The 23,052-nt window shown below is 58.4% G+C and overlaps 1 protein-coding gene across 1 annotated transcript; it reads right to left on the reverse strand.

Annotated features, from left to right (window-relative positions):
• Window positions 1-11,407: 11,407 nt before the first annotated feature.
• On the reverse strand, window positions 11,408-21,687 carry LOC143640339 (DNA replication licensing factor MCM2-like). The gene is made up of 17 exons (XM_077108176.1): window positions 21,634-21,687; window positions 21,327-21,374; window positions 20,480-20,709; window positions 19,904-20,079; window positions 19,554-19,814; window positions 18,979-19,198; window positions 18,576-18,783; window positions 17,331-17,465; window positions 16,821-17,012; window positions 15,400-15,493; window positions 14,749-14,999; window positions 14,366-14,492; window positions 13,948-14,060; window positions 12,767-13,018; window positions 12,275-12,457; window positions 11,793-11,948; window positions 11,408-11,557 (listed from the first exon to the last, which is right to left on the reverse strand). The coding sequence occupies exons 1-17, from the start codon at window positions 21,658-21,660 to the stop codon at window positions 11,447-11,449; spliced, it is 2,784 nt and encodes a 927-aa protein (XP_076964291.1). The 5' UTR covers window positions 21,661-21,687; the 3' UTR covers window positions 11,408-11,446.
• Between the last annotated feature and the right edge of the window lie 1,365 nt (window positions 21,688-23,052).

Below are 23,052 nucleotides of genomic sequence, written 5' to 3' on the forward strand. Positions count from 1 at the left end.
GAGAGGTGGACGTGAGGCCCTTGGGGCCAGGCTCATCGGTCCCGGCTGCATGGGAACCCAGGGACACTCCTGTGCGGACACAAAGGCCGGACGTTAGGAGAGGCCAAGGGCGGCCCTGGGGCGCTTGACCCCTCAGCCACCGCGCAGCCCTTTTTGTTTTTTATTTAAAGTCAGGGTCTCGCTGAGTTGCTCGGGGCCTCGCTAAGCTGCTGAGGCTGGCCTCCACTCGTGATCCTCCTGCCTCAGCCTCCCAGGCCACTGGGATTAGATTTTTGTCTCTAACCATCACCTGTCACAAAGAAGATGCTAGAGGCTGGGGATTTCGATGACATCTCTGAATACCCAAGGGCTGCCCGAGGATTCTAAGATGCCATCTTCATTTCAAAAAAGGACCAATTGCTCAGACCTCCATGTGACAGTGGCTAAGGGGGGATAGAGGGAAATGGTAGGGGACAGAGGACTCAGTTGACTTGGCCCCCTCTGGGCTGGGCATGGTGGCACATGCCTGTATACCCAGCTGATCTGGAGGCTGAGGCAGGAGGATTGCAAGTTGGAGGCCAGCCTCAGCCACTCAGCAAGACCCTGTCTCAAAATAATAATTAAAAAGGTCGGGGATGTGGCTCAGTGGTAAAGTGCCTCTGGGTTCAATCCTCAGTACAAGAAAAAAAAATCTAATATTATTGGGATCATGAGGTAAATGCTTTGCAAACAGTGTCTGAATTTTGACCTCCACCGCCACCTTATGGGGTGGTAGATCCTGAGACCGCGACTGGCCCCAAAAGAAACAGGACCATTCAGACTGTTCTACCAGAAACTAGGGAGCCCAGGGGTTGAGGGGTCTCTGCACCCTGCAGACCCATCACAGCACCAAGAAGGACCCCCCCCCAAGGGCAGCGCCTGGCCCTGCGGTGGGAGAGATGCCAGGGGAGGAGTCAGGAGCAGAGTTTCCAAGACAGAAAACGACAGGTTGACTGAGTAAAGAAGGTCACTGAGAGCCCACGTGGCTTCAGAGCAAGTGCCGGGGTGACAGGTAGAAACGTGGGACAGAGGCCACATGCAGTGGTGCACACCTGTCATCCTGGTGGCTCAGGAGGCTGAGGCAGGAGGATCCCAAGGTGGAGGCCAGCCTCAGCAACTAAGTGAGGCCCTAAGCACCTCAGTGAGACCCTGTCTTTAAGTGAATAATAATAAGGGCTGGGGACGGGGCTCAGGGGTTAAAGGCCCCTGGGTTCCATCCCTGGGACCAAATCATCATCATCGTCATCGTCATCCACGGGCCTTGAGCTCCAGGAGGCCAAGTCACACCTGCAGGGAGGCCCTGGGTCGAGGCTGGGAGTTGGGGAGGCAGTGACCTTGCTCCCCCAGTGCCTGCTCTGTGGCCATTCCCTGCCCAGAAGGCTTCCGGTGCTCGGGGACACCACGGTCAAGGTCTACGGTGCCACTTCCAGGTGGGCTTGGCTCCGAGCACCGGACCCCGCGTCCACACCAGGGACTCAGATGCAGAGCCAGGCGCCTGGGTGGGGTGGTTCCCAGAGCCGAGGTCCTCAGAGCCCCAGAGCTACAGCCACCGATGTGGGTCCACCTTCCTTGGACAGTCCTCTGTCCCTAGGTATGGGTGGCACTGTGGCTGAGACCGGAGGTGCCCCCAGGGGTCCATGTGTGAGATGGTGCAGGAAGGCTGAGAGGTGACTGGGTTCCGTGGCCAGAGGTGGGGACGAGTCAGTGGGTTCATCTGGGGATGAGCCAGGAACAGCTGCAGGCTGGGGGGAGGCTGGGGAAGGAGGCCAGGCCAGGGCGAGGCTGGGGAAGGAGGCCCCCAGGAACGTGCGTCTGAGGTCTGTTTTCTCCCTGGGGAGCAGGGCTCTCTCTGCCTCCTGGTGGCCATGTCCTGAGCTGCTGTCCTCCTCCACCCCCTTCTGCCATGATGTCCTGCGTCACCTGAGGCCCAGGGCTGTGGAGTCCGCCGACCACAAACTGAACCTCTAAAACCAGACTCCAAGTAAGCTCTCCTCCCCGCAGTGGGTCTGGCCAGGGCTTTTGGTGACGTGAGGACGGAGCAGCCTGACGCACGTGGACTTCGGTCCTCCGATCCTTTCTACCCAGGCCTCTCAGGACCTTCCCTTCCGACCCCCTCCGCCATCGCTGGGGGCCCTGGCTGCTGTCGTGGGGCTCCCCAGCCCTGGAAAGACCACAACAGGCAGACGGGAGAGGGACAGGGTGTCACCTGCCGCCACAAAAACCTGCCTCATTAGAGTCCCCCCATTCCTGTGGTAGACACAGTGCCCAGCCCTGGACCCCCGATGACCTCTGGGGACACGGCTCCCCAGCACGACCTGAAGCCCCCCTTGAACTTGACCTGCAGCCTCTCTGAGCCCCTGGCCAAGGGGAGGGAGGTGGCCTTTCCAAGGGCAGACTCAGAGGGTTCTGTGACACTCCATGGTCCCAGGGCTTTGGGCCGGGCTAGCGGGGCTGGCCCTGCAGAGTGACCTCCCACGGAAAACACGGCCACTGGTCCCAACGTCCCAGCTAAGGCAAGGACGAGCCACTGCCTAACTCAAACTGGAAGGAGTCCCCCAAATCCCAAGAACCCCTAGCCGAGGGCCACCTGCACTGCCCTCCTGCAGACGCAAGGGTGGACACAGGTGTTGTCCTGCGCCGGGGCCTTTGGAACCACAGGGCACGGGGGCACCTGGGGGGCTTGTTAAACAGAAGGGCGAGACCCCACCCCGGAGCCGGAGTCCAGGGGTCACACCTAGGAACAGCTGCGCTGAGCCACTAAATTTGGGGGTGATTTGTTACGCAGAACTAGCTGACGGATACAGCCAGAGAATCATAACGGAGTTCTCCTTGCAGATCCGAGTGAGGCCTGAGTGGTGACTGCCTTCTGTCATCCACCCACCCACCTATCTGTCCCCCACCCATCCATGCACCCACTCGTCCATTGACAGAGACATCACAGCAACAGGGTCGCAGCAGGTGCTGACGTGCCCTGGACACTAGGGATGGAGCAAAGTTCAAAGGCACCTAGTGGATGTTTGATGATGGTCTCTTGAGCTCAGACAGGCATCCTCTGGCTTTGCCCCACCTGAACGCAAAAGCCAAGCCGTCCAGAGGACCACGGCAGCAGGGTGTAGTGGCACATGCTGTCATCCCAGCAGCTTGGGAGGCTGAGGCAGGAGGATCGCAAAGTGGAGGCCAGCCTCAACCAAACCGAGGCCCTGAGCAACTCAGTGAGACCCTCTGTCTAAATAAAATAGAAAACAGGGCTGAGGACGGGGCTCTGGGGTCAAGGGCCCCTGGTAGGAAAAGAGGAAGAAGGAAGAGGAGGAGGAGGAGAGGCTTTGGACACATTTCCGGCCTCCTGGCCTCTACAGGAGTTCTTTTAGCACCTCCCCAAAAAACTCACGGCTCCTCCAACCCCCCTCGGCTTTGGTGGTGTGTATGAATTACCTGCCACTCTGGGCTTGGGCTCTGGGCTGTGGATGGGGTCTGAAGGCCTCGCCTGTCCCTAGACCGCACTTTGAGTAACAAAGCTCAGAGAAATCTAAAATGCAAATGAGGCTCCAAGACCCGTCACCACAACAATGCAGGCCAGACTCTTTAAAGTGGCAGGGACTCCTCACCCTGGGTCTCCCTCCCTCCCTCTGCTCTCTGCAGCCCCTCTCTGAGCTGCAGATGAGCCGAGCTTCTAGCAATTTCCTGGACCCCACAGTCTGGGAGCCTCCTGGATCTTGATACACGCTGCCCGCCACCTTTCTCCTGGCGAATCCGGCCTTCTGCCTGCAGCCTCAGCGCCTGACAGCCTTCGCTGGAGGCTCCCGTGGGTGGGTGGCCCGCCTCTGTCCACACACCACCCTGAACAAGGTCCTGTCCTCCAGGTGTCCCTTGGCACTTGGAATTCCAGGGCCTGCCACAGTTCCTGGCACAGGATAGGGCTGGGTCCAGAGATAAGGACCAGACCCAACCTCTGGGTTCACAGTCGAAACCACTAAGGCCTCCTGGGGTCCAGGTCAAATGGCAAGTGAACAGGAGACCTGTTATTAACATGTTTTCCCCACAAAAATGTCTTACAGGAGCTGGGCCTGGTGGCACTCGCCTGTAATCCTGGAGGCTCAGGAGGCTGAGGCCAGAGGATCACAAGTTGGGGAGGCTGAGGCCGGAGGATCGCAAGTTGGGGAGGCTGAGGCCGGAGGATCGCAAGTTGGGGAGGCTGAGGCCGGAGGATCGCAAGTTGGAGGCCAGCCAATTTGTATTAGACGGTCAGCTACACAGAGCCACCTGTCATTCTGATCTTCTATGATTCCGGGCCAAGCAGCGTGCGAGGCCCTCTCAGGAGACAAAAGATGACAACGATCTCTGTCCTCAGTTAAATTACCAGATTTTTTTGTTTTTGGTATCGGGGATTGAATCCAGGGGCCCTCGACCCCTGAGCCCCGTCCCCAGCCCTATTTTGTATTTTATTTAGAGACAGGGTCTCCCTGAGTGGCTTGAGCCTCGCTTTTGCTGTGACTGGCCTCTAACTCACGATCCTCCTGCCTCAGCCTCTGGAGCTGCTGGGATGACAGGGTGGGTCACAAGTCACCAGCTGTGATAATAACCCTCTTTTGCAGGGGATACATCTCCACGGTTGAGTAACATGGATGGCAAGGAACGAAACTATAAGAGACAGATCAGGAAAATCTCATTAGTGCATTTGGGGAACAACAAAAAAAGTCATTTAATGAGAAATGTTGGTGATGATTAAAAAATGCACATTTTGCATGTTCCCGGTGGCCCTGAGCGACCAAAGGTGGAGAGGCTGCAGTTCATCTTTAGCTACGCACTCCAGCATGTCGAAAAAGCTCACTTCAGCCTTGCTTAAATAAAAGGTAACTTCTTCTTTTTTAAATGTTTTTTTTTCAAATATTGTTTAGTTGTGGATGGACACAATACCTTTATTTATCTTCATGTGGTGCTGAGGATCAAACCCAGGGCCTCCCACATGCTAGGCAAACGCTCTACCCCTGAGCCCCCGCCCCAACCCCAACTTATTCTTCTCAAGCATCCTGGAATTCACCCGCTAAAACAACCTCTGAGTTCAGGTTCAGTGGCACACACCTGTCATCCCCAGCAACGAGGGAGACCAAGGCAGGAGGATCACAATTGGAGGCCAGCCTCAGCCACTTAGCAAGGCCCTGAGCAATTCAGGGAGACCCTGTCTCTAAATAAAATGCAAAATAGGGCTGGGGATGGGGCTCAGGGGTCGAGGATCCCCCAGATCAATCCCCAGTACCCCCCAAATATTAATTTAAAATATTAAAAAACCACGGAAGGTTGGGATATGAGTTGCCTCCTGAAATCTCCAAGTGTCTCTGTCACATCTCAATGAAGTGTGGTGGAGAGGATGCTGATCCCATTTAGGCTGTGGTCCGGCTGCGCAGAAGCACCTACAACTCCCCCAAACTCCTCCTGTCCTGAGCAGAGGAACCCTGTTTACCACCTCTCAGGTGACAGCCTCCATTCTCTGACCCTCTTTCAGCCAGTCAAGCCCCAAGTTCCTCTCCTGATGGTCTGATAGGAATTATTATTATTTAGTTTTTTGCAGTATTATCAATTGAACCCAGGTGTCCTCGACCACTGAGCTTCATCCCCAGCCCTATTTTTTTTTTAAATTTTGAGACAGGGTCTTGCTAAGTGGCTGAGGCTGGCCTCCAATTTGCTGTCCTCCTGCCTCAGCCTCCTGAGTCACTGGGATTGCAGATATGTGACACCACACCCAGGTGGCACTGTGAAATCCTGTTGAAAAAAGGAACCTGGTATTCTCCTGGTCTTTCATCCCTTTTTCAGTAAACAGTTCCATTTTCTTTTTTTATTATTATTATTTTTTAGTTGTAGTTGGACACAATACCTTTATTTTATATATTTATTTTTGTGTGATGCTGAGGATCAAACCCAGGGCCTTGCACATGCCAGGCGAGCGCTCTACAGCTGAGCCACAACCCCAGCCCAGTTTCATTTTCTTGAACTTATTTTTCCTTACAATGACTGCTTCATCTTTATATAGACCTTGATATTTTCAAAAGCTTTGGCAATCCGTAATTATTTAGGTAATTACTAGAGGCTCCTCCTTTTTCAAACTCGCCTACCATGAGATGACACCAAAATAGCGGCAGAGAACACCATTCTGCTGATTATTTTGTGCCTAATAATTAATCTGCCTTGTTGGGTACAAGGGCACACATCTGTAATCCCCGCAACTTAGTTGGGAGGCTGAGGCAGGAGGATTACAAATTGGAGGCCAGCCTCAGCTACTTAGCAAGACCCTAAGCAGCTCAGTGAGACCCTGTCTCTAAACAAAACATAAAAAAGGCTGAGGACGGGGCTCAGGGGTTAAGCACGCCCTGGGTTCAATCCCTGGTACTAAAATAATAATAATAATAACAATAGTCATAAAAATATAATACCTGCTTTAGTTGAGATCGCACCTGACTTAAAATTGCAGAATCACACTCTTTGCATGACTGATTAGTATTTCCCTCTAGCACCTGCGATGTGTCACTTCATTCCGGGGACAGAAGGTGAGAGAAGAAGGAAGACAGGGGTGGAGAATGGGGGTATTAACCCAAACTCAGAAACAAACAAAAGGCCCATAAGAGAGGCTGAGGAATTAGAGGCTGAAAACACAAAGACACCCACACCCCAGGGCCCAGGCTGCACAGTGGGGTCTCCCCTGTCCACCTCGGTGCCTGCAACCTTGCAGCCGGGCCCTGTGGGACTTCCACCGTCAGGGACACGCCCACCTCCCCGTGATTGGCAGCTTTGAAATCCAGATCCTCCCCAAGGCCTGGGCTCGCGCCAGCCTGGGAGGTGGCCGGCGGCATCTGTCACGCAGCCCCCACAGCCTGGCGTCAGCCACAACAGAGACGGTCGGGTACTATCACCCAGCCTCGCTCGCACACCTCCACGGCTGCCTGCAGGACCCACCACGGTGCCTGTCGGGCCCGGAGGACAGGGAGCATGCGACAGGGAGCAGGCGACAGGGGAGGAGGGGACAGGCCTTTTTTTTTTTTCTTTTGGTCCCAAGGACTGAGCCCAGAGGCACCAGACCCCTGAGCCTTGTCCCCAGCCCTTTTTTAGACTTTATTGAGAGACAGGGTCTCGCTGAGTGGCTCAGGGCCTCTCTAAGGGGGCTGAGGCTGGCCTCCACCTGGCGATCCTCCTGCCTCAGCCTCCAGAGCCGCTGGGGGTCACAGGCGGCAGTGCCCACTGGAAGGAAGGCCCCCGGGGCCATCGAGGGAGCCCTGCCACCGTGCACACCCTCTGCCAGCACCTTCGCCTGGCCGCAGAGCAAGGAAGGTCCCCCCCTCTGGGGCTGACCACGTGGCCTTTCAGACACGTCCTTATGTGACCCAGCTCTGCGGACCGGCTCCTGTCCCTTGCTGAACCGCTGGCCCCCGCCAGCTGCCAGCGCCCGGGCATCCCTTCCTCACACCGCGCATCCGTGGTGTCCCGCCCCGCTGTCACCCGCCCACCCCGTCGTGCCCTGGGAGGCTGTGGATGGGGACCCCTGCCGTGGCCATGTCAGTGTCACCCCTGCCCGTGGGCTGGAGGACGGCGCTCGTGGGGCCTGCAACCCCCCCACGCCCGCCCCGGGGATGCTCGCGAGTGGCCCCCTGCGACCCGGCGTGAATGTCACCGCGCGCTCCCGCAGCCCGTGCACGCGCACACACGCCCCTCGGCCGCGACACGTGCACCTGTCACCTCTCGGGCGGGCGGCACTCGGAGCGCTACAGGGGGGGAGGGGCGGGGACCCGGGGACACCGGCGCGTGTCACCGCACGCCCACCCCGCGCCGGCCAACGCAGCCGCGCTGGGGGGGGGGTCGCCGTGGCCGCCCACGCCCTGTCCCCCGGCGCGGGGAGGGCGGCCCGGGGGGACACGCGCGGCCTCGGCCCCGCCGCCCGCGCGGCGCCTTGTTGGCGGCCCGCGTCGCCGTCCCGCCCCGCCGCCGGCCCGCCCGCCCGCCGGCGCCCGCGCTCACCCGCGGCCAACAGCAGCAGCAGCGGCGTCAGCAACAGCTGCGGCAGCCGGGCGGCCCGCAGCAGCCGGCCCACAGCGCAGCCGTCGCCGCCCGCAGCCGCAGCGGCGCGGCGCCCTGGCCCGCGTCAGGGAACCGCGCTGGCTGCAGCGGCGGCGCGCGCTCTCCTCATTGGCCCGCGCGGCTGTCACTCACGCCTGGCCCCGCCCGGCCTCGTGCCGCGGGCGCGCCCCCGCCGAGACGAGGTGGGTGCACGGGCGGCCGCCCCCCCTCCGCAGCGCCCCCGCGTCGGAGCGGCCAATCAGCGCCCGAGGAGGCTTCAAGGGGCGGGGCCTCGCCGGCTGGACCCCGGGCCTCGCACCTGGCCTGGCAGCTGAGCGTGCGCTGCTGCTGCTTCTGCTGCTGCTGCTGCTGCGCTGGCTGCTCTGGGCAGGGGGACCTGGGGGGGTCCGGTCAGCACTAAAGAGAAGCTGGCACTGATGACAACGTGCAGGTGACCACCCATCCCGGGCTCTTGGATTGGGAGGATTCTGGGCCAAGGCCACAGCCAAGGACCAGACTTAGAGCCCAGAGGTTGAGTTTGCTTCTATTTTGGGGCGGGGGGAGTGGGTGGGTTCCAGGAATGGAACCCAGGGGTGCTCACCCTCTGAGCCCTGTCCCCAGCCCCTTTTTCTATTTTATTTAGAGACAGGGTCTCCCTGAGTTGCTAGGGCCTTGCTAAGTGGCTGAGGCTGGCCTCCACCTTGCGATCCTCCTGTCTCGGCCTCCTGAGTCGCTGGGATGACAGGCGTGCGCCACCTTGTGTCAAATGGGCTTGTGAAATGTGTCCTCAGCCCTCCCCGCAGTGTGTATCACTGGAGATGATCTCACACGAGTCTTGCAGGATAAATCCTCGGGAGAAATAGGATTGGCAGGAGCAGAGGTATAGAGGAGAGTGGGTTTCAGTCAAAGGAAGGGACGTGGGCATAAGGTGGCATCACATGACAGTGGAGGACACCTGTGTTGTGAGTATCAGGAGGCTCAAGGGACAGAAGGGAAAGAGAAACGACATTCTTGGTTATTCTGGACCAAGTAAGTAGACCCTTCTCCAGTTTCATCCATTTATCATCAAATGCCATTGTTTCATTCTTCTTGATGGCTGAGTAATATTCCACTGTGTATATGGACCACATTTTCTTTATCCATCCACCTATTGAAGGGCATCTAGGTTGGTTCCACAGTTTAGGTAGGAAAAAGTGGCAATGGATGGCAAGATGAAAACAGAGACCGTAAAATGAGAATTTACGCAGTAAAAAAGACATTCTTATAATTTAATTCATAGAACTCTATGGCTTCTTTTACCCTGGGGTCGACTTCAAACTCCATGGCCCAGATGATTTGGTGGATCCTAGGCATGTAGGCGAAGATCAGATAGTACAGGATCTCCAATGTCAGCATGACAAGTTTGGACGGGACCCAGAAGCAATTCATGTTTCCACTGGGGCATGATGGTGCACGCCTGTCATCCCAGTGGCTCAGGAGGATGAGGCAGGAGGATCACAAGGTGGAGGCCAGCCTCAGCAACTTAGCAGAGCCCTAAAAAACTTCGCAAGACCCTGTCTCAAAATACAAAAGGAGAAGGGCTGGGGACGGGGCTTGGTGGTTAAGCACCCCTGGGTTCAATCCCTGGTACCAAAAAAAAAGAAAAAAAAAAGGGTCATCTTCCACTCCTATGGCTGGACCTGCTGTGGGGTGTCCCTGGTCGTGGGTTCCTATGTGAACATGGGAAAGGGACGTCCATTCATTCCCCTGTCTCTCCCAGTCCCCTCCCCTCCCATGTGTCTCATCCAGTGAATTGCTATTCTCTGCCCCCCTATTGTCAGTGTCCCCATATCAGAGGGGACACTCAGCCTTTGTTTTTTGGGGACTGGCTTATTTCACTCAGCGTGATCATCCCCAGCTCCATCCATTGACCAGCAAATGCCGTCATTTCATTCTTTTTGATGGCTGAGTAATATTCCACTGTGTATATGGACCCCAGTTTCTTTACCCATCCACCTGTTGAAGGGCACCTAGGTTGGCTCCACAGCTTGACTATTGTGAACTGAGCTGCTATAAACACTGATGTGGCTGTGTCCCTGTCGTGTGCGGATTTCAAGTCCTTTGGGTATAAACTGAGGAGTGGGGAGGCTGGGTCCCATTCCCAGTTTTCTGAGGAATCTCTACCCTGCTGTCCAGTTCCTGGGAATGACAGGAACACCCCCCCCCAAACAAAACAAAACAAAACAAAAAAAACAGTATAGCCAGATTAGCCTGTGGATCTGAAATGGTGATTGCTTGAAAAATAAAAAGCAAAAGAGATTGAATTGATGGAAGAGGAAATCATGATCCGAAATGCATGTTTCTAAACGACTCCAGGGTTAAAGAGCACATCATAATTTAAATTCAGTTGTGTTGAGAAATTCATGAAAAGAACATTGCTCACAAGGAACCATGAAATACGGCCAGGCGCGCGCCCTGTCATCCCAGTGGCTTGGGAGGCTGAGACAGGAGGATCGCAAGGTAGAGGACAGACTCAGCAACTCAGCAGAGAGACCCTGTCTCTAAATAAAATATAAAAAGGGCTAGGGACAGGGCTCAGGGATGAAGCTTCCCGAGTTCCATCCCTGGGAACAAAAAAAGTAGGAAAAAATAAAAGAACAGAGGCCAATAGATACCAAGATTTCGATTTTATTCAACTTTATTAAAAATCTGAACTACAGAAAGAAAAAATTATGTTCAAAGCATTGCGGGAACATAACCCAGGACAAGAATCCTATTAATTAATATAGGAGTAAAAGTGGTGAACAATCCATGTGCCCTGTGGCAGATTCCTCATGTCCCGCTTGGGGACAGAAGCCACACTATCACAGGAATCATAAGCACTCAAGTAGGAGCCGTGAGTCCTTCTACAACAGGACAGAATTCCAGGAAAAAATCTGCAGACAGGAGGTACCACGGGTAGGAACCTAAGCAGTCAAAGGCGCCCACTTAAAAAGTCTAACGGGCGCTGTGGCGCATGCCCAGTATCTCAGCGACTCGGGAGGCTGAGGCAGGAGGATCTCAAGGTGGAGGCCAGCCTCAGCAAAAGGCACTAAGCGACTGTGACCACCTCTAAATAAAATACCCAATCGGGCTGGGGATGCCACTGAGTGGTCGAGGGCTCCCCGAGTCCCATCCCTGGTACCCCCCACCCCCTAAAAAGTGTTCCTGAAGCAAAAAAGCGAGGCCAGAAAAATAAATACCACCGGGGACGCTAGACATCCCGCCGCCAACCCCAACCCTAACCCCCTGAGTCTCCCAGGAGTTTGGGTTTCACGTGCACAAAGTGACTGAGTGCTTGGTCTGATTTCCCCTGAATATGGTGTGTCATCAGGGAGTCCCTCTCCGGGTGGGCCCCAGGGGGCGGGCCTCAGAACTGCTGCAAGATCAATTTCCGCTTCACGTCGAGGCTGAACTTGTTCATCCTGAAAAGGTCACTGTCGTAGAAGGCAGAGAGGTTGTGGATGTTGATCTGCCGAGCCTAACAGGGGGGACAAAGGACAAGTGTGCGAGTCAGTGGACTTAACGGGCCCTGGAGGAGGCGATGTCCAGAATCCTCGCAGCCCGGGAGGCTGAGGCAGGAGGATTGTGAGTTGGAGGCCAGCCTCAACCAACTTCCGGCTGTTGCTCGAGGCCCATCCGCCAAGCCCCTGAGAATGACGGACGGCTCCCCAGGGAGCCAAGCCCCGGCCCCGACCTCCCACGGGAGCCCGTACCTTGTCCACCAAGTCCTTCTCGGGCACTTCGATGGTGTCCTGCTGGGCTCCAAAGCGGTTACGCTGATAGGTCACCTGCTCGGCCACCAACTGCTTCAATATGAAGAGCAGCAGCTCGTTGTTGTCACGCCGGAAGGAAAGATAGTGGGCAAAGGTCTGCAGGAGGAAGGACAGGTCAGACACCACCCAGCGGGGACCATTTTGGGTTCCCCGCACCTCGGCTCCCAACAGCCAGGTGAGGGGCAGGGCCACACCCAGGTGGGACACCCACCCCCGCCAGTCCCCGGCTCTGCTCTTTTGAGACAGTCTTGCTCAGTTTCTTAGGGTCTCGCTAAATTTTAGAGGCTGGCCTCCACCTTGGGATCCTCCTGCCTCAGCCTCCTAAGCATGTGGGAGGCAGACCAGAGCCCCCAGGCCTGCTTCCCAGAGCTGGCCCTCCCGGCCACGCTGCACGGGGGTCCCCCGGGTGGGACGGCGCCCACCTTCCTCATGCTGCACATCACGCTGAACTTCTGCGTGTCGATGAAGCTCTCCAGCATCACACGGATGGCCATGTTGACGTCGTCCTCGATCACGTAGTTCCGCAGGTGGATGCGCGCGTGGGCCTCGGCCATGCGGATCATGGACTCAATGTGCCGCACGGTGGTGGGGATTCTGTCCGTGGCCTGCACGGGGGGGGAGGACAGGGCAGGCTCAGCGAGGGCGGAAGGAGCTGCCCAGTGAGCTCAGGGCCTCTTCCAACCGCAAACCGGTCCACTCCAGGGGCCGCTGTGCCTCCCGCTTGGTGCTAACGTTGGGCACCCGGGGGGACGGACCCCAGGATGCTGCCACCCCTGAGCCCCGTCCCCAGCCCCTTTTATTTTTTTATTTAGAGACAGGCTCTTGCTGAGGGACTGAGGCCGGCCTCCACCTTGCGATCCTCCTGCCTCAGCCTCCGGAGCCGGCGTGCACACAGCGGCGGCCCAAGTGCTCACCATGGACTCCTTCCTCAGGTTGCTGTATATCTTGGCCACCTTGTCCTGGTCCATCTGGTTGAGCTTGGGGTGCACCTTCTCCTTGGCGTAGATGATGTATTTCTTGAGTACTTCTTGGGGCAGCGGCTCCACGCCGTATGTGTTGGGCATGGCGGGCTCCGGAGCGCTGCCATTGACCAGGCCCCCGTCCTCCTTGTTGCTGGGGTGATGACGCACGTGGCTGCCCACCACGAAGCGGGCCAGCATCTCGTCCTACGGCAGCGGGGACAGGCCCTGAGCCTGGTGGGTCACACACATCCTGCCCACCGTGTTTAATTTATTGGTCCCAGGGATGGAACCCAGGGGCGCCTACCCCCTGAGTCCCGTCCCCAGCTCCTTCTGTATTTTATTTAGAGACAGGGTCTCGCCAAGTTGCTCAGGGTTTTGCTCAGTGGCTGACGCTGGCCTCCACTTTGCGATCCTCCTGCCTCAGCCTCCTGAGCCACTGGGATGTGACGGCGTGGGCCATCTGCTCTTATATTGTCTCCAGGCCGTTTTCAGAGCCCAGAACACGATGCTAAACCTGACAAAGTCTTCCCAGAGCTCACTGCCTGGTGAGAGAGAAGCTATCAACACACTCCAAGTGGGACACAGTGCCACACCCCTATAGGGCCAGCTGCACAAAAGTGCTATGGCCCAGGAGTGTGGGGTCAGCCTGGCCAGCACAGCAAGTCCCCATTTCAGAACAAAAGACGACACGGCACCAGCCTGTCATCTAGCAATTTGGGAGGCTGAGGCAGGAGGATCGCAAGGTGGAGGCCAGCCTCAGCCACTTAGCGAGGCCCTGAGCAACTCAGCGAGACCCTGTCTCTCAATAAAATAGAAAAAGGGCTGGGGACAAGGCTCCATGGTCAAGGGCCCCTGGTATTGAGGTGGCTAGGGAGGCAGATGGTCAGGGAGGGACCAGGGTGGAAAGCCAGATGACCAACCCCAGGGACAGCAGCCCCTGGTCGAGGGGGACAGGAGCAGAGAGGAGCAGGGGACACAGGAACAGGCAGAGGACCGTGAAGGGCACTGGGGAGGGGGGAGCAGATGCGAAGGAAGGAGACTTTAGGACAACATGGGGACAAGGGGACAAGGCTGGGCCTCAGGCCGTGCCCGTGTGGTGCGGTGGTCCTGACCCTGGGCAGGCGAGGCCGTACCTGCACAGGGTCCATGGTGTCCCTCACCACACACAGGACGTCGAAGCGGGAAATGATGGGCTCTGTGAGGTCCACGTTCTCCGAGAAGGTCAGCGAAGGGTTGTAGCGGCCACCTGAAACCCTGTGGAGCCCCGGTTGGCATGCAGGACCCCACCCCGCTCCCCACCTGGAGAAGCTGCTCCCAGTCCCAGAATGGCTGCCTGGTGCCTGCCATCTGCTCTGGACCAGGAGACAGTAAAGGGATTCCTGGAGCAGAGTCCCAAAGAGCCCACGGTGTGGCAGAAAGCCGTTCCCCAGGAAGGGCCGGGTGCGATGGCACATGCCCATCATCACCAAAGAGGCTTGGAGGCTGAGGCAGGAGGATCTCAAGTTGGAGGCCAGCCTCAGCCACTCAGCGAAACCGTGTCTCTGAGCCTACCAATGGGGTTGGCGGCGGCGATGACGGTACAGCGGGCCTGCAGGGAGGTGACAATCCCGGCCTTGGAGATGGAGATGCTCTGCTGCTCCATAGCCTCGTGGATGCTGGTCCTGTCCTGGTCATTCATCTGTGAGAGACACAGAGGCCGGGGAGCCTGAGGCAGGAGGATCGCGAGTTGGAGGCCAGCCTCAGCCACTGAAGGAGGCCCTGAGCAACTCAGCGGAGACCCTGTCTCTAAATAAAATAGAAAAAGGGCTGGGGACGGGGCTCAGGGGTCGAGGGACCCTGGGTTCAATCCCTGGTACCAGGAAATAAATTAATAAATAAATGAAATAAAAAATTCCAATTCCTGGATCCTGCCGTCCCCGTGTCCTGGAACCCACCTTGTCAAACTCATCGATGAGACACACTCCTCGATCTGCCAGAACCAGGGCCCCAGCCTCTAGGGTCCACTCTCTGCTGACCGGATGCCGCTGGACGTAGGCCGTGAGGCCCACAGCCGAGGCCCCCTGCCCCGTGGTGAAGATGGCGCGGCTCGACACCTTCTCGATGTATTTGAGGAACTGAGACTTTGCCGTCCCGGGGTCCCCACACAGGAGCACGTTGATGTCACCCCGCACTTTGTGTTTCCCGCCTAGAGACAGAGACGGGGGTGGACAGGTGGGTAAGGACCCCAGGATGCGGCTGCATCGTCCCCCAACCCTCCCCAAACCTATGCATTAGATCTTTCCTGATACATTCTTTGGGTGGCCTGGGGACTGAACCCTGAGCCAGGCAAGTGCTCCACCCCTGAGCCCCGTCCCCAGCCCTATTTTGCATTTTATTGAGAGACAGGGTCTCGTTGAGTGGCTCAGGGCCTCGCTCAGTGGCTGAGGCTGGCCTCCACCTTGCGATCCTCCTGCCTCAGCCTCCCCAGCCCCTGGGATCACACTGCACCTGGCTGATTTTAGTTCTTTTATGGGAAAAAAAAGAATTAAAACGAGCCACTAGAGAGAGCCACCAGGAGAGGCACGTGGGACCCCCGGGGTGCTCACCTGGGTTCTTGGGCTCCCCACCAAACAGCGCCAGGGCCAGGCCTCTCTTGATATCCTCGTGCCCGTAGATGGAGGGGGCGATACTGGCAAAGATCTGAGGAGAGCAGGGGACACGCAGGTGAACAGGAGCCCAGCACTGACCCCTCAGAAGGAAAAGAGTCACTACCCCTTTTTGGGGGGTGGGGGTAACCAGAGGTTGGACCCAGGGGTGCTTAACCCCTGAGCCCCGTCCCCAGCCCCTTTTTCTATTTTATTTAGAGACAGGGTCTCGCTGAGTCGCTCAAGGTCTCGCTCAGTGGCTGAGGCTGGCCTCCACCTTGCGATCCTCCTGCCTCGGCCTCCCGAGCCCCTGGGGTGACAGGCGTGGGCCGCCGTGCCCAGCTATATGTACATGGATCATGTTCTCAACCTCCACAGCCCCCTGCCCTGCCAGGCTCTGCTTAGCAGCACCTGGGGACACTGTCGTCTCCTTCACACTGTCACCAAGAGTGACATATTCCACTCCTGTGTCTCAGCTTGTTCATGGGCACAGAGGAGACCCGCAGCCCGGGAGTCTGGGGGCTGTTTTGGGGGGAAATGAGGCCCGTGGGCAGCCGGCGATTCTCCTTCCATCCTTCCTCTGCCTGGGGACTGCCCGGGTGTCACTGGGCCGCAGAGATGGCCGGTCCCCGACACCGTCCCGCCCAGCCCCTCTGGCCTCCCGGGATGAGGTAATGTCTCTGCAGGACAGAGTCACCGGCCAGCTCTTGGCTTCCCATGCAGGACGGACGCCCCAGGCTCAGCTTCTCTTCAACCAAGCGACCAGTGCAGCCGGACGTTTGCCCTACGCCGCTGACCAAGGTCCTCCTAGAGGTAACAGGTCCTGGGGCCCAGTCCCATCTGGGGGCTGCATTTCCCGGGGATCATTTAATCCTAACAAGACCCTGGTTTCCTTCTGGTCTACAAAGGAGGGACACTGCCGGGCACTCCTGAGACCCCAGTGACCTGGGAGGCCGAAGCAGGAGGACCACAAGTTGGGAGGCCAGCCTCAACCCAGCGCTGAGCAACTCTGCGAGACCCTGTCTCTAAGATATGAAAAGGGCTGGGGACAGGGCTCAGGGGTTGAGGGCCTCTGGGGTCCATCTCTGGGACCCCCACCCCCCACATCCTGCCACACACACACAGAATTCAAGAGGCCGAACGAGAAGTGAGGCTGAGAACCCGGAGCCACGGGGGGGACAGGAAGGAGTGTGACCAGAGATGCCTACTGACCCGGGTGTCACAGAAGGTGACCCTGACCTCTGACCCCAGGAACCCTGACCCAGGGCACAGGGAAGTCCTACTGCTGATCCCACTGCCAGTACTCAATATCAAAGTTGCTCCAGTTTGGCCACTGAGCCTGAGGGGTGCCCAAGAAGCCCGGGGTCCCCGCTGCCACCTGCCTTCTCCCCGATCTGCTGGTCTTTGGAGAGGCTGGTGATCATCTTCACGTCCTCGTCCGTCAGCTCCCCGATGGCCACCTTGTTGTCCTTCTTGGCCACGTGGTTGGCCAGGATGACAGTGGCAAAGACGGGGAAGCCGTGGGCGGTGTTGAGGGACCCGTCGTAGTTGTTGTGGTAGATGCCGGTCAGCTCCTGGGGACAGCCAGAGGCCAAGTGGTCAGGGGGGACAGGGCCAAGCAACCCCGAGGCTGAAACCTCAGAAACCAACGTGAACCTTTTTTTTTCCTTATACGTTGATTATCTCGGTTGTTTTGTTACAGCAACGAAAGCTGACAGATACACAATCCATCGCAAACAGGAAAAGCTCTTTGCCCCAAGGACTTAGGACCTCATCTCAGGCCAAGTGTTCCTCCTACCAATGACTGCTGACCGCCCCCTAACAGGCGTGGTGGCTCACACCAGTTCCCTCTGGACCTCGGCCCCTTCCCCAGAGCATGCCTGGCCACTTACAATCTCGTCCCCTGGCTTGCAGCTGTCCACCAGATCGGCGAGGAAGATGGCGTCCTTGGAGCGGGGCAGCCGGCCCGCGGCCACTTTGCCCGGACTCTCCTGGATGCGGATGCGCTGGTAGTTCTGATAGATGGTCTGCGAGGGACACAGAGGAAGTCCTGGGGCTCATTCTCCCCACAGACAAGACATTCCTGTCCCTAAAGCGTCCCACTGGGGCCCAGTAGGCTGCAGCATGGACCTGCAGGGCCACCGTCCCCCGAGAACACCCTCTATTGGCTACTTGGGTTCACGTTCTGGTGCTGGGACCTAAGCTGTGTGATCTTAGGCAAGTGAATCCCTCTCTCTGTGCCTTCACAGAATAGAGATGATCATATTGAAACCAAAAACTCAAGACAGGGATCAAATCAAGGAATGGATACGGAGCCCCTGGAGCCATGCCAGGATAGCAAGTGTCAATAAAGCCCCAAAGTGACAGGACCAGCCAGCTGTGCACAGAAAGTTCTCGACTTTCAGCCAAAATTAACCTTTCTGCATTATAACCCAGTTATCTCTAGTGTTTTGTTACAGTAACAGCTGGTAACGAATTAAGATAGTTGAAAGCGTAAAACTTGGATCAGCATATTTGCTTGAGCTTGGATCCTCCAGGCCACTTGGCTGGGTGGTCCCCTCAGCCAGTCACTTCTCTGAACACCCGTTTCTCCCTCAGGAAAGTGGTGCCACCTGCTTCACGGGGCTTCCAGAAGACGTACATTCTGGGTTCCCAGGAAGCGGGGTCTGAACCTGCCCATGAGCAAGACACTTCAGGGGAAGGGCGGGACCCGTAAGGACCCCAGGGAAGGCTGGCGGACCTGGGGAGGTCCCTGGGCAAGACCGGCTTGGGCCTTCCCACAGCAGGTCTTTGGCTGTGGGCGGTCACAGGCAGAAGTTCTAGAACCTTCAAGGCACTTCCTGGCCAGGTGAGTCCAGTTTGGACAACTTATTGGAACTGCAGAACCGCGAGAAAGGAATAGCCAAGCCCGACAGTGGACAGGCAGGGAAGGGGAGCCGGGCACCCTCCATAAGAAACAGAAATCCTAGCAGCTCGGAGGCTGAGGCAGGAGGATCGCAAGGTGGAGGCCAGCCTCAGCCACTTAGCAAGGCCCTAAGCAACTTAGTGAGACGCTGTCTCTAAATAAAATAAACACGGTGTGGTCACCCTGAGGCTGCACCCTGCCCACAGCCCACAACAGGCCCGGGGCCTCTCACCTGTTCCATGTTGACCTCGAAGGGCCCGGCGGACTGGCACTCGGGACAGGAGCCCGGCTTCACCTCCTGGTTCTGGGACTGGCAGAAGGGACCCAGGACGAAGCTGCACTTGTTGCAATTGTACTTGACCATGCTCAGCTGGGGCAGGACGCCCGTGCAGCTGGTCACCACGCCACTGGTGCGGATGAGCTGGTTTAGGTGCAGCTGCCTGCAGGGGAGGCCGAGGCGCATCAGAGGCCAGGAGGGGAGGCTGAGGTGCATTGGAGGCTGGGAGGGGAGGCCGAGGCGCGTCGGAGGCCAGGATGGGGAGGCCAGAGTCGTGGGGCACCTGGCACGACACCCCACCTGAACGCCCTGCGGTCATGACACCGCCCTGGACCCCAGGGTCCCCTCCCAAAGTCACCTCAGGGAGCACAGCTCCTCCACCAGGGGCAGGTGGGAAATGCAGACGTGGATGTGGCTGGCGATGCGGTCGTACTTGGGATACATGGCTAGCACCACCTCCAGGGCCGCCTCGTCGAAGATCTGCAGCAACTTGGCGGGCGCCTCAGGCAGGAAGTAGGCCAGGACGTGCTCGCGGGCCGCCAGGTCCTCGTAGTTGACCACCAGGCTCTCCTTGTTCTCTGCAGGTGACAAGGGGGACGCTCGGCTCACAGCCCAGGAAGGCTCCCCCCCCCGCGGAGGTGGCTGTGGGACCTGGATAAGTGACACCTACCCCATTCCCAGCTCCCCAGAGGGGCGAGACCCACAGGGACCAAGGCTGGAAAGGAAACTAGTAGCTCGGGAGGCTGAGGCAGGAGGATCGCAAAGTGGAGGCCAGCCTCAGCCACTTAAGACCCCAAGCAGTTCAGTGAGACCCTGTCTCTCGATAAAATATAAAAAGGTCTGGGGACGGGGGCTCAGGGCTGGAGGGACCCTGGGTTCAATCCCTGGCACCCAAAAGAAAACCCCAGATCTGTAGCCGATCTGCCCCAGTACCTTTGCACATGTCGCTGATGCACTCCTTGAACACGTTGTGCCCGTGGCCGTCCACGTGCGTGCGGAGGAAGTTCTTGAAGCGGTGGTAGATCTCCAGCCGCGGCCCGGCCATGCTCACCCACTCACGCACCGAGTGGCCCTTGAGATCCTCCAGATTCTCGATGCTCTCGATCATCTCCTCATCCTCCTCGCCCTCCTCGGTGGCGCGCTCCACCTGGCGCCTCTTGCGTGCAGGGCGCTCATCGTCCTCCTCGTCGCTGTCTGCCAAGGCCGGGGACAACTGTGTATGAGGCCACTCCCCTGCGTGGTGGCCCTGCCCCGCCCCTCTCACAGTGCACAACCCGACCTACCGTACAGCAGCCCCCTGCGCATGTGCCCCAGGCCCCGGCCGGCCTCCCGGTCTCGCTGCCGCATGACCCGCTCAGCGGCCTCCCTCTGGCTGGCGGTCAGCTCCTCCACGTCCTCGTCATCCAGGGCCAGTCCCTCGGTCTCATAGGCGTCCAGCTCTGGGATGGCCCGGTAATCCCTGAGAGAGCTCCCAAATGGAACCAGTCAGTGACCACCCCCGGACCCCAAACCGCACCCAAAGCCTGGAGCTGCCCCCAGGAGGCTCAGGAACCCCAGCCCACCACCTCCAGGTCGGAAAACCGTATGCCTGTCACCCCAGCAGCTCGGGAGGCTGAGGCAGGAGGATCGCAAGTTGGAGGCCAGCCTCAGCCATTTAGCAAGGCCCTGAGCAAACTCAGCCAGACCCTGTCTGGGAGGGGCACTGTGACTCATGAACTTGTCCCCCACCCCCAGACCCTGGACCCAGCTGTTCTGAAAGGCGAGAAGGCACCCGACCCAGAACTTTCCAGCACCCTCAGTGAGGTCACCAGGACAAACGGGCTCCCTGCCACCAAGCCCAGAGCCCGCAACGAAGGTACCTCTCCATGCCGTCTCCAATAAGCTCCTCCCCATCCTCCTCTTCCTCCATGGGCCCCTCGGTGCCCAGCAGCCCCTCAGACTCATCCTCAAAGGGAGGAAGGTCCCGGCCAGGGCTAGAGGTCAGCGCATCGGTCCTCCGGGAGCTCCGCCCAGGGCTGGAGGTCAGGGGGTCATTGGCTCTCCGTCGCCGGGCAGGACTGGATGCCAGGGAAAGAGACTCGGATGATTCCTGCAAAAAGAAGGTGCCACCATCCAACACCCAGCGGACGTCTGAGGAGACGAGTTGCAACCTCAGGACCTTTGCACTTGTGGTGCCACGCTGCCTGCATGCTCTCAACTGAGCAAATATCTCAAGTGACAGTTGGGAAACAACTTGTCACAACCCCCCCCCCAAACACGGCGGATCACTCCCATTACCCTCCATTTTCTTCCCCACCCACCAGCCCAGTTTCCCCTCTGCACTTCTGACTTTCTCAACCCCTGCCTGGCCCAGCCCTTCCTGAAAATGGAGAAGGAAGGACAAAGGAGAGGAATCCCCCCACAACCAGCCCACTCCACTGCCCACCCCCACCCTGCCCACACCACCTGCCAGCATCTCACTTCTTATGGTTCCTCCCAATCTTGAGGCCCAGGGAAACCAGAGTCCTGCCTGAGCACTGCCAGGAGCTGAGACCCCCGGCTTACACTCAGTGGATGCCCCAGGAGGAACCCAGGCTGCCTTGCCCAGCCTCCCGTCTCCAGACACCTGGCACCCCTGGAATACACACCCTAGAATGAACCCACCCTAGGAGTTCCCTGCCCACTTGCTACCCCAAGCTCTGCCTTCCACCCAGGCTGCCCACTCACCGTCAGGAGGCATGGGAGGTGCTGGTGTGAAGTGGGTCCCAGGTTTGTCTGGAATAAAACAAATCTCCAAGTTAGGGCCCTCTGAGCAAGGCCTTCCAGAGACCACCACTCCCACTCTGCCCTTCCCCCATAGCCTGGCTCAGACTCTGGAGAAGAGGGCAGGGGACCTTACTTTCCTCTGCCCTTCTAGCTGCATGCATGGTCAGGGCTTTACACCCATCACCTGCCAATGGGTCCCCAGTAAAGTCACCTGATGTACCAAATAAGTCCAACCCCCCCATTCCTAGTGCAACTGCCCCTTTCTTACTCCCACAGGAAGTTGTTTCTGCCCCATCAAGATGGGGGTCAGCTGGCCAGGAGCCCAAGGACAGGTCTCAAGGGGTCCAGAGCAATCCATTCCATCCCCAGAAGAATGTGTGGCCCATTCAAGCTAGTTGTGGCCCTTGGCCTGGCTGTGACCCTGCCTGCCCTGTACCCTTGCCAGCAGGGAAGCAGGACTTGGCCAGCACAAGCTGGGCCACTTGGACCCGCCCAGCCACCACGTACAGTTGTTGAGGAAGAGCAGCACCGGGAAGCCCAACCTAGAGGTGGCCAGCAGGATCAGACAGACGTTGCAGGGGATCATGAAGTTCTGCACCACCAGCGAGGCGCCAGGCTGCTGCGGGGGGGGGGGGGCGGGGGGGGCCGCTCCAGCGGCAACGGAGGCATGGCCTGGGGCTTGGCCTCTCTCTTGGGGAGTGGGGGTCCTCACGGAGCGCCCTTAGGCCTCTTCGGGGCTACTGCCCCCATTCTAGGACCCCTGGGGCAGTGGACAGCTCCTGCGCTCTCAAAGTTCACCCCATTCACCGCCTGGGGCACGCCCGGCCCTCCCCGGCCCTCCAGGCTCATAACAGGATGTGCACAGAATAATCCAGGAGCAGAAATCCCAAATGCGGGCTCCGAAGCAGGCGAAGGAGGATGGAAGAAGGCCAGGGCCACCCCTGCCGCCGCAACCCTTCCGCCCGCCAGCCGGGGAGCTGGAGCCAGAGCCGGAGAGACAGAGGCTGGCGGGACCGCGGGCGCGGGGCCTGCTGCTCGCGACTGGCAGAGGCGGGAGCGCGATGGCAGCAGCGGGAGGAGCAACAGCATCGGAAAGAATAAAGAGCCGACAGCGGAGGCGCTCGCCCGCCTCCAGCAACAGCGGCTGCCCTGGCCTAGAGCGCCCCCCAGCGGCCTCCCTTGGAACTCCGAACCGGAGAGGAAGGCAGCCAGTCTGGAATCCCTGATCCATAGTAGGGCATCTACACACAGGCCCCGACTTCTGCTCCCTCCAAACTTGGGGGCACCATGGGTTGGAGAGGTCCCATAGCCTGGATCCCCACGCCATCCTGACTAGCCACCTCTGTCCTCCTGAGGCCAAGGTGACCACCTCCCTGGCTAACACCTTCACTACCCTGGACAGATCTCTGAGCACCCATGCCCCGACCCTTCACTGGTCCTGCTCACACCCCACCCCACAAGCTTCCACCAGTGCCATGTCCTTTCAGCACTAGGGTTCTCCTCCTCTAGGCCAGGTTGTGCACCCTGCCAGAACCTGGTGCTCACTCCCCATAGCACCACCCAGGGGTACCCACATGCTCTGCTGTCAGCTCTATATGCCCTCAGAAGGTCTCCCTTCCAGCCAAACTTCTGCTGCCACAGTTACCAGTGCCACCTTGTGGTCACTTGAGCTCATGTCAGTCCACCT

Source organism: Callospermophilus lateralis, unplaced genomic scaffold (genome assembly GCF_048772815.1).
Source record: "Callospermophilus lateralis isolate mCalLat2 unplaced genomic scaffold, mCalLat2.hap1 Scaffold_183, whole genome shotgun sequence".
NCBI classification, from domain to species: Eukaryota; Metazoa; Chordata; class Mammalia; order Rodentia; family Sciuridae; genus Callospermophilus; species Callospermophilus lateralis.

Excerpts from the sequence above, each read along its gene's own strand:
- LOC143640339 (XM_077108176.1), bottom strand. The coding sequence starts at position 21,660 with ATGGGGCAGAAACAACTTCCTGTGGGA. Across the intron at positions 17,013-17,330 it reads GCAAGCCAGGGGACGAGATT|GAGCTGACCGGCATCTACCA; the intron begins GTAAGTGGCCAG and ends GGCTGTCCCCAG. Across the intron at positions 11,558-11,792 it reads AGAAGGACTTGGTGGACAAG|GCTCGGCAGATCAACATCCA; the intron begins GTACGGGCTCCC and ends CCCCCCTGTTAG.